This window comes from Staurois parvus, unplaced genomic scaffold (assembly GCF_062004578.1).
Source record: "Staurois parvus isolate SC_StPar_1 unplaced genomic scaffold, SC_StPar_1.0 ptg002140l, whole genome shotgun sequence".
NCBI classification, from domain to species: domain Eukaryota; kingdom Metazoa; phylum Chordata; class Amphibia; order Anura; family Ranidae; genus Staurois; species Staurois parvus.
Window position 1 is genome coordinate 1,919,474 of NW_028319936.1, and position 17,687 is coordinate 1,937,160.

Sequence of the window (17,687 nt, forward strand, 5' to 3'; positions counted from 1 at the left end):
AGCACTCTCTTGCCGTTGGACTTGACGTCATCAGCCAGCACAGGGAGAAGGAAAGCCCAAATCTCGCGAGATCTCGGAGGTCGCGAGATTTGGGCTTTGTTTCTCCTTGCACTGTCCCTCGGCCCACGTTCCGGACTCCACAGATGAGCTGCCCAATATATAACTTACGGCCCTCCACTAGTGATTCTGCGAACACCACTGAGGACTCCAGGGATCTGTCGAGCGGGAATTGACGTCATCAGCCGGCACACAGAGAAGGAAAGCCCAAATCTCATGAGATCTCGGACGTCGCGAGATTTGGGCTCTCCTTCCTGCGCCAGCTGATGATGTGAAGTGCCGCAGCTAGAGATCGCTGGAGTCCTCAGTAGCTTTCAGGGAATCGCTACCGGGGGCCGTAAGTTATATATTTGGGTAGCTCACCTGTGGGGCCGTTTCAGTCCGGAACGCGGGCCGCAATTGGCCCGCGGGCCGGACTTTGGACATGCCTGATATAGATCTTTAGTTATCACTAGAGGGATCCCCAGCAGGAGGAAGGAGGTACTGATTCCTCTATATCGATCTTTAGTTATCACTAGAGGGATCCCCAGTAGGAGGAAGGAGGTACTGATTCCACTATATAGATCTTTGGTTATCACTAGAGGGGTCCTCAGCAGGAGGAATGATGTCCTGATTCCCCTATATAGATCTTTAGTTATCAATAGAGGGATCATCAGCAGGAGGACAGAGGTCCTGATTCCCCTATACAGATCTTTAATTAGACCTCATTTAGAATACCGGGTCCAGTTCTGAAGACCTCACATACATAAAAGATAGAACAAAATGATATGATAGAACAAGTCCAAAGAGGCAACAAAAATGGTGAAAGGTCCGAGGGACAAAACATATCGGGACAGCCTGCAGGAGCGTAATATGTTCAGTCTGGAGGAAACAAGGGAAAGGGGTGGCTGAAATCCTTAAGCATATGAGGGGTGTGAATAAGGTTCAGGAGGGCAGTATTTTCAATATCACACTATGATCAAAAGAATGGGGACATGACCTTAAACTAACAGAAAGAAAGTTCAAAGCTAACCTTCAGAAGTATTACTTTACCAAAAAAATAGCTTGTGCTTAGAGCAGACTTTCAGCAGCGGCAGTCAGTCAGTCAGTCAGCAGTAAGAGAATTTAAATATGCTTGGAACGAACATAGATCTATACTCATATACCATTCCTTTTGATGTAATTGTGGTTTGTATGTGTTTTTTTTTTAATGATAATTTTTTTAGAGCTTGCATTTAAAAAACCAAAACATAAAAATCAACATTTTAAAGAAATTTTGATTTTAATTCTGTTTACAATTTGAGAATACTGGAAATAACAAATGCGTGTAGCATACCAATATACAAATTTCAGTATATGGTATTACAAATTCAGAATAGAAAAATGCAATATTAATGTATGTGTAAGCAGCATTAGATATATAATATAATAGTTTTATATATATAATATAATAGTCGCCATACATAGCTGACCACATATCATGTTCAAATAATTTACCTTTAAACTAGAACTAACAAAAAGAAAACATTGAAGTGTTGATTTAACCATTTACCACTGCCACCTCCTGGCCCTTTAATCTGTTTTAAATGCTAGGAAGAGGCGGGCATTCTGATTATATGACCACTGTGATTGGCAGTCACAGCATTCACATGATCGGAAATCTCCCGATTGCAAGTATGCATCAGGTGCTTTACGTTAACCACCTTTTACTGTGTTGGGAGCCTTACTCTAGCAAACTAGGGTAAGATAGCATACAGTATAGCAAATTATATCTTTATATAATTTTTATTTATGGGACAAAAATACAAAGTAATATAATAGCTCACCCACTTCCTTTTATTAGAAATTAAAGTGGTAGTAAAGCCTTTTTTACTTAAAATAAAGACCGATGTTATACTTATCTGCGCTGTGCAATATTATTTCACCTTACCACCTTCTCTTCTGGAGTCCCTCACAGGTGCTGTCTGCTCCTTCTCTCCTGTGTGTGCTCTCATAGCAAGCCATGTGCTATCTGGGCACACGTGTGGGCATGCTCCTGAGTCGGGCTGTGTGCATCCTTACACACACATGGCATGGCCACACCTTCCACTCTCTTCTCACAAGATTTGACTGACAGCAGCAGGAGCCAATGGCTCCCGCTGCTGCCTGAGTCTCCTTTGAGACTAGGAAGAGGGGAGAAAAGAACTGAAGACTGGCACAGCACTAGATCAAGAAATGAAAGTGTTTTTTTTTTTGGAAGGGGGGACAACAAGTGTTAGAACATTTTTTCCTTATACAGGAAATGCATTAAGGTAAAAATAGTTTTGTAGCAATCGTGCGCACAGATATGGACGCGGACAACCATGTTGCTAAAGATCCTCCATCTTGTGTCATTCTCACTCCAAATCAGTCCCCCCCTCCCTTTTTGTTGTATGGCATGTGGTCTGTGTGTGTGCTGAGTTCAGGAGTGCATCGGCACAGCTGGATACACTTCATGGTTGTAAACCCAATTAGCTGGTGCCATAGTGTCTGGCAGACTCTTGGTCTGAGCTGATCGTAAAGCTATAAACCCGTCAGTCACTGGACTTGAAAGCATTCCGGAATAGCAGTAAAAACTACATCCCATTTGAAACCACTTTTTCATACAATTTCATAAACTCCCGGCAGGAAATATGTACAATAAAACAAAGCATATATTCAGATAGGTCAGTTTAATGCGAGTCACCTGATAACTTACATCCCTAGATTACGTCTACCCGAGAGCAGAAAGATATATCTCTTTAATCGTCACAGGCAGATATGTCATATCTGATGTCTGGACGTTCAGAATATCATTCTGCATATTATCCTACCTGTGGATAGGATGCTACATGTACCTATGGAAGGTTATTGACCATGGTATAACTTGGGAGGGATTTTGATCCTAGCCTGGGTCTCCGCTTAAAACCCCCTTCCCAAATGAGGCGATTGGCCCTTGGCTTCAGAGACACCCCCTGCTGGGGGACTAGAAAATAGGCTGTCAGGCCTGGAGAAGTAAGATGAAGAGATTCTCCCTTTTAACATCAGGAACCAACTTTGGGAGAAAATGCACCCTTTTGTTCAGGACACTTGAACGCTGCTTAAACCAGGACTTCTGCAAGTATTCTACCTTCTTAAACTTCTTTCTTTCATCTCTCTGTTGTGTTACTGCTCTCTGTATTTATATATATACATATTGGCTAAATCTTTTTCTGTAAATATTTTTATTGCACCATTTTGACCTTTTTAGTAATAAATCCTATTTTCTGAAAAGTGTTGAACTGTTTCTAAAGCTCTTTAATGCAAAATAAGAATCCCTGTCTCTGAAGAGCGCTACTGTGTGTTTTAAACGTCTGCATACATCTGCCTGCGGTGACAGTGTGCATACAGACGCTTATTCAAACATCATAGTGTTACTGCTAAGATTGTTGAGTTTCCTCCTTCTCTGTACAAAAAGATGGTGGTGGCAGTGTGAAGGGTTAATTGCGTAATTAACCTGACCCAGTAAGAATCGCTCTCAGGCTGCGGCACATAGATTGTGGTCCAGTGAGCTGGAAAATCTTTGTGCAAGGTGCAACTGAGCGTGGCATTGTTACGCAAGTGGCAGCGCAGTTTTAGATTGGCTAGTCCTTCGGTCACAAGTCAGTGAGAAGGGCTGGGGGTCTGATGCCATGACCGCCACAAGTTTAACTTTAGAACCACTTTAATCGATCTGAATAACTTTTTTCCTTACCTGTTTGTATTGCAGGAGAACAATTCCCCGACCTGTCCACTGCAGATTTCTTGCTATCTGTCACTTACAGAATGAAAGATGTATTAAAATGTCAGTACTAAGACTGATCATGCATCAAGCAGTGAGAAAATGAGATAGATAGAGTGAGGGAAAGCTGTATGGTGCAGATCTACCCACAGTACTAGTAGGGTGAACTTTGCAGTATGATTGGTGGGTGGAGGAAGGTAGCACTGTTGTAGTGTTTTACTGGAGAGCATTAGCACTTCAATGACTTGCTCCCTAAAATTGTTCTTTAGGACTATGCTTACACAAATTTGGAGAGACGTCAAAAACCCATTAGCGTACCAAGAAAGCAAGAACACTCATAGTTCCTTGAACAAAGGAAACTTTAGGTGCAAATAACTGACCAACATTTCCACTGTTTGTAATCACTACATGCCACAAAGAAGCTACTGCTATCAACTTTAAATTGGTGCCAACCACAACTGGTCATATTGTGAAAGAAAACATTTCTACTTAACAGGAAAATTACGTAAGCAGATGGGAGTGGTGCATGACAACTAATAGAATAGTAGTAGTGCTATATTGTGCTGCACTTCAAAAACAGTCTACTCCCATGTTGGTGTACAATCATTTGTAGTATCAGTATTACTGGAAGGATTAAAGGAGACCTGTACTGTGGAACCTGTGCCTAAAAAAGCAAAGCAGAGAGCAAAGGACTGGTCACCAATTTTGGTGAATACAGAGTGCACTGGCCTAGTGAAGCATGGACTAACATTTATAGAATGCATTGGCCTTGTGAAGCATGTGTTAGCATTATTATATACAAACAAGATAGATACTAATAAACGTGAAATAAAAGCTTGCATATACATATAAACAACCACTGACCAATGAAAGTGAAAGGGATATCCATAACACCCATAAGACAACTTCAGTGTGTCACGGTGAGCATTAATTGGAGCATGGGTGACTTTGGAAAATCAATGCCCAATTCTTCTGGCTGCAGCCAGATGAAGTGCCACTATTTCAACAGTAGAAAGCTGGCACTGAAAAAGCTCTGAAGAAAGGGGTGGGAGGTTGGACCCCAGAAAAACATCAGCAATTTATAGTACTTAATATAGTTTGTCACTTGTAGGGATGTAGTGTTGTTTTTGGAATGTCATATACCTGTCAATTTAATGGTCAGCAGATGTTTAAATGCATATACAAGCCTTTGTTTCATGTTTGTGAGTATCATTCTTGTGTTATACATTATAAATGTTAGTACATGCATCACAAGACCAATGTACTCTATATTCTCTATTTTGTCTGCTATATCAGATCACCCTATCTGTCACAAGGCCTACATGCCATGATGTCATGTAAGATTAGAAAACTATTGTAATAGTGTAACTGGGAAAATATGTACAGGCACTTGTAGCAATTAGATCATGGTTACAGCATAGTAGGGTTTTAACTACTGTATATTGCCTGCAGGCTCCCTGCAACTGCTTAGTGTCCTATTACTGACTTACCATGCCTAATTCTGCACCGTGTCTCTAGGTGACTGGGCATTTGCTAACACATGGGGTAATATTCTAAAGGTAGAAGCACTGGTTGAAGAAGCACAGATCCACAGAATGAATGATGCAGAAGCATGGAGATGTTTGTTTGCAGTTCCATAGATACAGTTTTCTCTCCAGCCAGGAGAACAGCGAGCAACACAGTAATGACATAATCTAATCTCACTCCAAATCTTAAAAGACTAGCAGTCAGAGGTAGCAGTTCCTTAGATGATCTCCTACTGCAAGTATAAAGCTATAAAGCTAAAGCTGCAGATATACTTGGGTTGATTTACTAGAAGCAAATATAATGTGCACGGGAAGTGCAGTTGCTCCAGAGCTTAGTAAATGAGGTAAAGCTTCAATTTGCAAAGAATACTCAATCGCATGTAAGGAGAATAAAAAACAGCATTTTTGCTTGCACATGATTGGATGATAGAAATCAGCAGAGCTTCCCTCATATCTAGAGCCTCTGCACTTGCAGTGCAGACTATTTGCCTTTAGTAAATCAACCTCATTGGGCTTAAGGCACATGAGTGATTAGGCGCAGGAGAAATTCAAGACAAAAGATAAATTTTCCCAAGGTACTGTTTAAGCACAATTAACATTTCTTTAAATTTCCTATTAGATAGCAAATCTTGACTTTTTGCAGTTAGGTCCACTTTAATGTCTAATTTGCCATGTTATGAGCACTGCAGTGAGAAAACTAACATAACATATTTCATTAGCAGAAGTAAATTGCTACATTTTTAGTGTGCACTGTGTAAATCAGTAGAGACCTAAACTGATATACAGTGCTGCCCCTTATTCTCTCAGTGCAGCTGTACAAGAGATTACAGAAATCTGATACTAACAAAGATGTAGGTACTTTTATCAATATTATGTAACCAAAAATGTAATATTTGTTTCTAATTCTGGATTAAACTGCATGTTTTTATGTGTCTTAAATTCAGTTTAAAACCATTTTAAATATTCTTATTTGATCCACTGAATAGACATCCACATCTCTCTTTCACTTTAAACTCCAGACTTTTCAGGTTTTTAATCTCTAATCTGTAAATTTAGGATGCAGTAAAATAAATTTTGTGTTCAAGTAGGCTGTACCTATACCCATTTTGCTATATGTGCAATTAATATTGAACTGTGCAAGAAACCATGTCTTAACTAACATTAGTGTGACAGTAGTATTTTCTTTTATTGCATTTTAATTGCATTTAAGGGCAAGATCTAGATGGCTGACCAATTGGAAACTCATCGCCCCTCTTTAATATTCCCCACAGCTGCATTATATCCACTAATATGAAATACTACTAACACAGAGGAAAATGCTAATGGGGGTTTGTAGCTATGCTGTGTTTTACATCTTTTTACATCTTTTTCTCTGTGATCCCAGAACCCTAGGAACCTCATTGCTCTTAGCTTTCCATGCTAAAGACTTCACTACTGTAACATACATAAAGTAAGCACTGTCCACTTATTAAATTTAACTAACACGTATCGTTTACTTTTGGTCGGCAGGCAAGAGTTTTACTTTGACAATCACCGTTTTCACAAGTCCTACGCAAGTTGCTACATACCACAGAGCCATCAAAGTAACTGTGGATGGTCCACGAGAACCAAGAAGTAAGTTCTAAGCATTATAATTAAAGCAAAAATAAGCCTAATTTACTTTATTTACATAGGCTTTCATAACTTGTTACCAAGAATTTAATTTTGCTATTTTCAATTCAAGAAAAAAGAGCAAATGACGCTCCCAGTTAGAGCTGTAAAGGATCACTTTCATAGATTGCACACAATGTTCAGATTTTCTCAGAAATCTGCAGTTAACCAAACTATCTAATAGAACAATATCAACCATACAAATGTAATCAGTTTGTTAGCATAATACAAACCTACTTAAATCATTTCCATTTGTAACTCATCACTCACTTTGTCACTTAAAAGACAGAGAAATATCATCTACCCTTCAGTGAAGAGATTAGGATATACTCATCTAAACTGTATAATGATTACAGATGCAAACTTGGCTGTATTCATCAACAAAGCAACGACCTTATAGACGTCCACCTCTTTGCATTTTTTATGACACAGTGGTAGGATGGTGGTTAAAGTAGAACTATAGGCAAAACTTTTTTTTCATTATGGATAGAGTAAGGAAGGGTTATAACCCCTGTCAGTTTATTTTTTGCCATCTGTGTCCCATTGGGGAGATTTGCCTCCACATCCTGTCCCACAGTCAAAACAGGAAGTGAGAAAATCTCTGCAAATGTAGGGAATTCCTTGGGGCCCCCCAGATCATCAGAACTAGTGTCCTTATTGGAAAATGTTCCCTCTATTAATTTTTTAGAGATAGCCCAATATTTGGGCATTCTTTTACTTTAATTTTCTATGATAATGGTAAACAGGACAAAGAGAGAGTGTGAATCTCCGTAACTGAGGCACAGACTGTATTTAAAACCTGATGTGTTCTAATCCATCTCTACTCTATCGAAAACAAAAGAAAAAAAGGTTTTGCCTTTAGTTGTACTTTAAATTATAACTCCTGCTTTGTTGGGGAAACATAAGTTGCTCTGTAATAAATTATACACAAATGCTATTGCAAATCCTTACCTGCTACATTTTGACATGATGCACGTATTTTTATTTGTTGAAAATATTACTGAAACCACCATTTCCAATGAGGAAACTATTTCTGGTGACCTGGGGGGGGGGGGGGGCCCAAGGAATTCCCTAAATTTGCAGAGATTTTCTCACTTCCTGTTTTGACTGTGGGACAGGAAGTGGAGGTAAATATTGGTGTCAATCATCTTAAATATTTAAAGGTTTGGTCAACTAATGACCTAAAAATACTAATAATTCTGAGCAATAGAGAAAAATGGAAAATTTTGAGGGCCAAGCATAACTATAGGAGGTGCATCTAGTCCTAGTCCCCTGATCTCAGAGGGCACAGGCATAACTACAGGAGATAAATGTACTCTACTAGGGTATCTCTTAGATTGTAAGCTCCAAGGAGCAGGGCCCTCCTAACCCTCTTGTATTGAACTGTACTGTTGTTGTATTGTCTCCCATTATATTGTAAAGCACTGAGCAAAGTGTTGGCGCTATATAAATCTTGTATAATAATAATAATAATAATAATAAGAAGAATTTTATTAAAACCACAAAACCTGATTACTCAGTATATCATGATACAGCTCATTTCCTGCAAAGAGTTGTTTCACATTAGGTAGGCTCAGAATGGTAACCAGCCCTCAGCCACAATCAAACTACTGGCACAGGAAGTCCCACCATGTAGCAGAGGACATACCATGGAACATGTTATGTGATTTAAAGGCAGGTGTAAAGTTATTTATTTCAGTCAAGGAAATTGCACTTCATTTCCAAAGTTTTAAAGCAACATTTATAGCCAACTAATATTTTCTAATATTTTTTATTCCAGTAGTTGGGTTCATGTATATGCTGTCTGCCAGTACATAGGCAGATGCCCCCCACCTTACGTTGTGGCTAGCAGGTTTCATATTACATTTGCAAGCCCCCCAAACGATTCACAGCTAACTACAGCTACAACATTCAGGGTATGTTCAAGTAGGCAAAGTATAGATTAAGAAATGACTCAAAGGGGTTCATTCACTTAAAGTGTAACTAAAGGCATCACTTTTTTTATTTTTTTTTCAGTACTAGAACACCTGCCAGTTTTAATCTGTGCACCCGTTAGGGAGATTCCCCCTCTCCATTTGTCCTGTTATCATGAAAGTAAAAGAGAATCTAAAATTTTGGGTGGTCACCAGAACATGATAGAGGGGAAATCTTCCAATGGGGACCTTAGTTCTGGTGACTCTGGTGACGCCCCAGAATTTCCTCAATTTGAAGAGATTTCCTCTCACTTTCTGTTTTGGCTATGTGTCAGGAAGTGAAGGGAAATCTCCCCTATGGGACACAGATGGCAAAAAAAACTGACAGGTTATACTCTATCTGAAATGAAAAAGGGTTTGCCTTTAATTACACTTTAAAAAGGTTGATTTAAAATGACCGGTTAGTAAAAATAACTTCAGATCATCCACTAAGCTAAGTGAACATTCACTTTGCAAAGTGAATCAGTCTATACCACATGTGTCTAACACAAGGCCCATGTGGAAAATCCAGCCCCCCCAGACCATTTTGTGTGACCCTCACACCTCCCCAGCAGCTGTGGCACCCCCCCTCATTTCTGCCTCCACCTTGTCTCAGCAGTCGGCAGCAGGGAGGAGGACAAAACTCCTCTGCCCGATCCCGTGCTTCTCCATGCAGCTGAAAAAAGCCTCATTTCTGCTTCACACTGTCTCAGCAGTTGGCAGCAGAGAGGTGGATAGAACCTGTGCCTATCTGTGCAGCCCCAGCACCCCTTATCTCAGCCTCCCCTGGTCTCAGCATTCAGCAGACCTAAGCAGCTGATTCCAGCCCTCCTCTGAACTTCCTCCAGATCATCCACTTTCTGCTTCCCAGCTCTGTCCCCAGCTTCTTCCTTGCAGCAGCACAAGGTAAGGGGGCACACTGTGATGTAAGAAGGGGTGGGGGACTCTTGACATCTGATGTAAGGAGGGTGGGGTGCTCTGAACATCTAGTTTTACACATACAACCGGCCTTTTGAAGACAACCTGATGCGGCCCGTGATGAAATTGAGTTTGACACTCCTGGTCTATACTCTTTAGCAAATCAATCCTGTAGAGATGTTTTCAGTTATTTGTTCTTAAAAACCTGAGTCCAGTAGCATCACTATGGGGGTGTGAGCTGCAGCTGTGTGACACCCGCCAGAGGGGTGACACCGGGGCCACACACTGTTTTAATGCTTGCAGAGCTGCAGCAGAGCGGTGCGAGTGTGCCCAGTGCACTCCTGCACCCAGCCAGCACAAGTCTTTCTAAGGCCAACAGGAGCTTCCAAGTCCCAGCTGGCGTGACATCATGATTCAGAGGACTGAACAGAAGGAGAGTACTGCCGACGTGATCTGCCAGTAGCCAGAACCCATATGCACTGCATGTGAGTGAACAGGGTAGCTAATAACTTGTTGTGTCACAGTATATTAGCTGTGTGAACTGGCTGAAGTGGTTAACGCTTTGGGGGGGGGGGGTTAATTAATTTAAAATGCTATTTGTAATATGCAGCATGGAGGGGGTTAATGCACACACTGATGTATTAGTGACCAGTGGCAATTAATTAACCCATTATTGCTGTAGCATGAAGGTGTTTATAAACACTGAAACTAGTGTCACTAATTCAGCAGAAAGGGGTTAATTTATTGCCACTGGTCATTAATGCATCAGTGTGTGCATTAACCCCCTCCATGCTGCATATTACAAAGAGCATTGTAAATAAATTAACCTCGCCTCTCCCTCCACCTACAAAGAGTTAAAGTGGTGGTAAAAGTCTGAAGGCTTTTTACCTTCATGCATTTTATGTATGAAGGTAAAAAAACTTTCTGTGTATTGTTCGCCCCACAGCCCCCTAATACTTACCTAAACCCAATCTTGTTCCATCGATGTGCATGGGAATAGTGGCTCTCCCGGGTCTCTCCTCATTGGGTGAGGAGCCATGGCTCTGTGTGTCTTACATAGACTGGGGCCCAGGAGCAAGCACACATATGTGCCCCATAGCAAACGACTTGCTTTTGGGAGCACTGGTCAGCGGGGAGAAGCCAGAAACACCAGTGGGGGACCCAAGAAGAAGAGGAGGATCTGGGCTGCTCCGTGCAAAACCATTACAGAGCAGGAAGGTATTACATAAAACTGGTAGTTGTCATTATTTGTAATTTGGTTTAATATAAAAAAAAATGGGCCTGAGTGGAACCATCAAGTAGGAAGTGATATCCGATCGCGTTGGTGTCACCTCTATCAGTGACAGTGCACTGATCGGTGCACAAGCACCAACTGCATCATTTACAGTGGCTGGTTCAGGGTGTTCTCCCTTGACCGCATGCTGCCGGTCCAAAACCAGCCTGCTGGACAGGGGAGGAAGGGTGTGACGCCATGTTTTACCGCACCAGGTGACACCAATCCTAGTGAGGCCACTGCCTGAGTCTCCCTTCTCTTAGGTTTGTGAATATAAATTGAATACAGATTTTTTTTATTCTTCAAGACAAAACTCATAGCTAATTTTGACCTGTTTTCTCCTCTTTAAATTATAACAAACCTACCCATATCATTAGATTATCTGTGCTCGCATCTGTTTAACAGATTTTACAAAGTAAAACGCTAAACATTACACTGTTTAAGTTCTACAAATCTTAGGTTCACACCCCAATCCTGTGATTCAGTGTGGTGTGATTTGAGCCCATTCATTTTGAAAAGGCTCAAATCGCACCGCATCCACACCAGAGTCGTGCATGCAGCAAATTTGGAAACACACTGCAATCAGATCACATGGTTGTTTTCTACCATGCGATCTGGTGCAGGCAAACATACTGCATTCGCGACCTGTATTTGGGGTGTCATTAAGATTGCAATGACACCCACTACAGATCGCAAGGGCAGTGAAATCTGAATGCAGTGTGGGAAACACGCACGGATCGCTTGTTTCCCGCACTGCATTGTAATGTGAACCAGGGCTTAATGAAGACATCAAGTGAGTCTGCATTGTTAAAGACTGTGGCTGCAAAAAAATCACTTTTATTTTGCTTGCTAAGTCTTATCTGAGCTTCTTAAAAAAGGTTTTGATGTAGTTGTGTAGATGTGCGGTCAGAGATACAGAATTTCCATCTGATCTTTCAGTGTTATTTAAAAATATAGTTTACCATTTTTGAATCAGAAGTCTACAGTTCATAAAGCTCCTTAATCTGCATGACTAACACAGGATTAAGTCTGATTTCTAAAAATCCAAAGAGACTTCTGGGGTATGTCATGTATGATCTTCAACACTAATACGGCAAGCAAAGCATTCTATTCAGGCACTGAAATCTTAGGAATCCTGAAAATGGAATTGCAGATATTCTTTATTCTCACACTGAAATAATCTCAAGTATTCTGTATTAGAAAAGTTCAGATGGGGCTGTAATTAGCCAGCATCTATCTTGCACTCTCTTCCATTATACAAGGACCTGCCTGATTAAAGTTAAAGTGGTTGTAAACCCTTACATACACCCAGTGAAGTGAATGGCCTCAGGTGATACACAGAGATGAAACAAATCCTCCGACATACGTTATACCAGTTTATCTGCAGTCTTCTCTTCTCTACATCCATTCAAAGTGCTGAACTTATAACTTTTGTCTAGGAGTACAGGCAGAGAGCTGAAACTACCCACTGCAGAGCTCAGTGAGGAGAACTCTGAGATTTGATTGGAGGGAAGAGACACACCCATCCACAAAGCAAATAGGAACAGAGCTGAGGCTGTCAATCTGCTGGAGGTCTTCCCCTGTCACCCCATTTCTCTCTTGGTGTCAGGAAAACTTGTCATAAGTGATTCATGCTGAAAGCAGAGGAAGGAAGCAGCAGACAGAAATTGCACTTAGTACTCTGAATTGAGATTAGTACACACTATAGAGGGATATGCTTTGTTCATATTTCCTGTCTGGGGTTAACAACCACTTTAACCTTTGCAGTAGCCAATGTCTAGTATGCATTCTGCTCCACTGCCCTGGACCTAGCACATATCCAACTCTGAAATCATCTGCATTTGCATAGAACAGCTCAAGAATTAAAAGGCCCAATCCAGCCAGTAGATAGCATGAAGACAGCAGAGAGAAGAGCCGAGGTGAAGAGTATTTGCCTCCCAACCCTGTAGAAATAATATATGTTGGGTGGATAGCCATGAGTACTCCCACATTCAGACCCTAATCTAAGTAGTACCTGCAGTCAGGGACAGCTGCTGAGAGTTATATAGCTATGTCCTCCCTAAACCCACAATCAGATCGTCTGGCAGAAGTCTTCAGCATCAACTGCCTTTGCAGGTCTGGGATGTAACCAAATGCAACAGGCTGCAAAGGAAGTCAATGCAGGAAGAATGTAAAAATATGAAATTTGTTAGTTCATTTATTTTATCTCCCCCCATTGCCTGGGGAATTCAAGACAGGGATCTGCCAGAGTGTGGATCCATCATCCTCCACTCACTGCAACTGTCACCCTGCCACTGCCAGCCACAGATACAGTCTGTGCGTGACACTGATTTTGTCTTTAATATTGGTGCTGGTGGCATCTTATGGCACCTATTTTTGCAAATTAAAAGGCATTTAGCAGTTTCATGTTTTGCTGATTTAATATTTTCTACTATTTTTAAAAAAGTTTATTTTTTTTTGGGGGGGGGGGGGGCGCAAGTAGCTGGTCTTGCCTAGGCCGCAAAATAATCTAGCACCTGCCTTGAATATGAGGTCAAACCTAAACACTTTCAATTTGTATGCAATTAGCTAGGCCCTTGCACTACATAGTTGATGGTATATCTAAAGGAAGTTGAATTATAAAAGATTGTATAATGTATGCCCAGCCTTACTGTGGGTACTAACAATTGATAACTGGGACCTACAGTGAAGACTGACTTAGTGTACACTTTGGTTCACTAGCATACTTCTCATTTTTGGATTGCAAATAAATATGATAATAAGGTATGCACCAGTCTACCATTTTAAGCTATGTAATGTCCTTCTGCATGTTTGCAACTGTATATAAAAAAAATAATCATACAACATATCTGTAGTTTTCAGACATATTCTTTCAAGCTGATGCATGCATTTTGAAGTGTTACTTTGTGTTTCATTTAGAAAGTAGCAGTTGCCTATTTTATTTATTCTATGTACATCCTGTATAACAACCAATACGTTTTAATACGGGAAATATACTACTGCACCTTTCTGACTATCAACACTTATTCTGATAAGAAAAAAAATGAAAATATGTTCACACATTTCATGATGAAGTGTTGACAAAGTTGAACAAACAGGAAGAGAAAGAAAAGCATGAATTTCCTGTTGATCGTTATTTAGAATAGTTAGTATATATCTTTCAACCATCATGAATGCCAACAAAGTCATACATTTTAAAAAAAATTAAAATGTTTATAATTTTATAGAAGCAAATGCCAGAGTGCTGTGAGAACTGTGGTCAAAGAGAAAGTAATATTACATGACAGCAGGCAATAGACACTTGGTGATTTGATGTTTTTTAACTACACAGATGCATAAGCACAAACAGTTACAAATTAGTTGTGAATACCTGCACTACATGATGTAACTCCATTTACAACAGCTAAAAGATTCGACTGTCTCATAAACTGAAGAAGATAATTTGGATAGAATTGCATTCTGGGGACTAGTTGGGGTCAAGAACTCATAGAAATATATAGTTGGAGATAGGCTTATTTAGATTGTAACTAACCAATGGTTCCCACTATCCTACAATGGGAACTATTAGTTTTTCATTCATGTTGCAGCCTCCAAGCAGGCATGTTCTCCCTAGGTTCAAATTTGCTGTTATCAGGTATATGCTCACTATCTGCCTATATTGAGACAGATTTCTGTCTGTGAACTTCTCTTGTCTGATGATTTGGTACCTGTTGCCAGTGGGGAACCCCCAAGGGACACATTTTAAGAATGGAAGGCAATGAGACCCAAATCTCATTCAGGGGTGTCCGGCAACTGCTAGGCTCTTCCTATATTCCACACTTTGCAAGAGTCCATGCCTACTAACAGTAACTGAAAGGATCTATACCAGTTCAAGAGAAGACCCAATACTTTATGAAACATTTTCTTCCAAGCACTGTGTCCATAAGCAAATGCTGGACACCATTAATATCTTTTTAACTGTTATGTAAAGCTGAGTTCTAGGAATTCAGCAACTTTGTAAAAGGTGCCAGCATACTATGAGTTAGGTCCAGTGAGGTGTCTGCCTACTTCTGGACTTATCTCTATTATTTATATCTGACAGGTTTATGACACTACCTGAGGATACATTCAGGGCTGTGAGAGCAGAGAAGTACACGCAGCATCTATGCTTGCCCCTCCCCCCTGCTGCCCATTCACAGAAGCCTTTGTATTTTATGAATGAGTTCACATAATACAAAGGCTTCTGTGATGGGGCAGGAGGTTGGGAGGGTTTTGTAGGCGGGGGAAGGATAGCAGCTGCATAGACTCTACATATAAAAGAGCTGTGACCAGACTGTCTAGCTTTGGCACTCCTGAATTTATCATGCTGGAGCATAATAAACTTTTCAGTTGTGAATTGAGAAAATAAGTCAATGAGGTAGCAGGCACTTACTTAAAGTGGAGTTCCACTCACCCTGTCAAAAAATAAAAGCCAGCAGCTACAAAAACTGTAGCTGCTGACTTTAAAAACAGCCACTTACCTGTCCCTCGGTCCTGCAGTATGTCCCCTGCTGCCCGTTTCACCGGGCGTCCTGTATTCCAGGAGGCCGGCATCTTCAGTGTGGGCACCCGGCTGTGAAAACTTGCAGCTTCACAGCCTGGTACCCTCTGTGCATGCGCGAGTAGTGCTACGCTTCTTGAATGGTCCTGTAGTCTTCTGGGACCTGTCACATGTCCCAAAAGACTGCAGGGAGGGAGGGAGGACACCTTCTGCTTCTGATCACCTAGGTGATCGGACCGGAAATGGGAGCGGGTACCTGTCAAATTCAGGTACCCGCTCCCCCTGCCCCCCAAAGGTGCCAATCATTAATGGGGAGCGGGGGAGCAGTCCTTAAAGCGGAACTTCCCCATTTGGGTGGAGCTCTGCTTTAACTCACAAGATGCCTGCACTTTTTACAAAGTTGCTGAATTCCTGGAGTTCAGATTTAATTTATATTTAGAAAATAAAAAGTAAAAGTCTATTCTATTCCATTCCTACAGGTTTTATAAATCTGCCCCTTCACTCCTCTGATCTCCATTAATGAATTTTCCAGAGTTCAGTTATCCTGTAACTATAGCTTAGTGCCAATTATATTTTGTAGACACACAGCATAGCTGACAAGTGGTATAGGCCCTAGCCAAACTGTCTATAATTTCAAACATGCTGGCTGATGTTTTATGTGCAAAATCAGTACATAAAGCCAAATAAATATGAGACTGGGTTTAAAATGGTTTGTTTCTACTTAAATTATTTCACATTGTGATGTTTAGTAATTGCTGGTGAGTATAAATCAGTCTTCTTTGCTTTCTATGCACCATTGCAAACGCTAAACAAGAATTTCAAGGGAAAATCTGATGGTTTGAGTCAGATTCATTAAACATATTTAATTTATTTTTTTCAATGGATGTTTATAAAATATTTGGTTTTTAAATATATATGTAATAACCATGACACTGGTGTCCCAGGGCATATTAGGTTTTCCAGAGAGTTTGACTTTAAAATTCTGTGTCTGACTGAAACCTCTTGGGCACTACCTTAAAAAGCAGACAGGTAGGGAAAGGGATAAATCATTGCTCAGGCTCATTAGGGTGATTTACTAAAGGAGTAGAGACTGTTCACTCACCAAATTGAATTACTTTTAAAAAATTATGTTTACTCGTCCAATCAGTGCTAACAAAAATCCTGCTATTTATTTTTCCTTTGCACATGACTGGGTAGTCAAAGTTAACTCATTGTCATCTTATTTACTAAGCTAAGTAAACACCCACTGTGGTAAGTAAACAGTCTCTGCTCTCTAGTGTAAATTAACCCCATTCAGCAGTGTGTGTGTCAATAGCGCCATTCAGTTGTTTGTCACTAGCTTGAGCTATTGATCCCTGTAAACAACATGCTTTTTCTACAAAACAGATGAAGATACTTTGATAAACATGTAACATGGTATAGGAGCATTGGCAGCTAGTTGTATATGAGAATACAAAAAAATCATATGCAATATTACAAAAAGAACAAGAAAACAATTTCCTAAAATGTATTTTAGTCCTGGTCAATATAAAAAAGGAGAACAAATGTATACAAAACTGTTATACATTCTGGTTCACACTATGAATTGCACAGGAACCACACCACATCCCTGTACAATTCCCATGCAATTCAGTGCAGAGCACCAAAGTTGTGCATATAGCAATTTTGGATATGCCCTGCAACCAGATTCCGTGGTCGTTTTGTACCATGTGATCTGGTGCAGGCAAATGCCTTGCATTAGCGGTGTCATTATGAATGAACTGCCACCTGCTGCAGATCGCAAGGGCAGTGTGATTTGAATGCAGTGCAGGAAATGCACATGAATCGCCGGTTTTCCGCATCACATTCTAGTGTGAACTGAGGCTAAGTAACTGCCTGTTAGTATCTTAAACTGCCTTTGTGTAAATGCAAATATTACACTTTACATTTATTTGCCTTCAATGTGCTGACACTTTGTAGCTCTTTGAGGGTAAATGCTACTGGTGTGTCCATTCATGTATCCAGCTTCAGAGAGCACATGTTAGGAGCACAACAGAAATTACATTAACGAAGCACA

The 17,687-nt window shown here is 40.5% G+C and overlaps 1 protein-coding gene across 1 annotated transcript in view; it reads left to right on the forward strand.

Moving 5' to 3' along the window:
- Positions 1–17,687, forward strand: part of RUNX3 (RUNX family transcription factor 3) — a 177,035-nt gene that overhangs the window by 124,651 nt on the left and 34,697 nt on the right. The window contains exon 4 of the mRNA XM_089665191.1: positions 6,829–6,933. Coding sequence (XP_089521317.1) covers positions 6,829–6,933 — 105 coding nt within the window. The remainder of the gene's footprint in view (positions 1–6,828; positions 6,934–17,687) is intronic.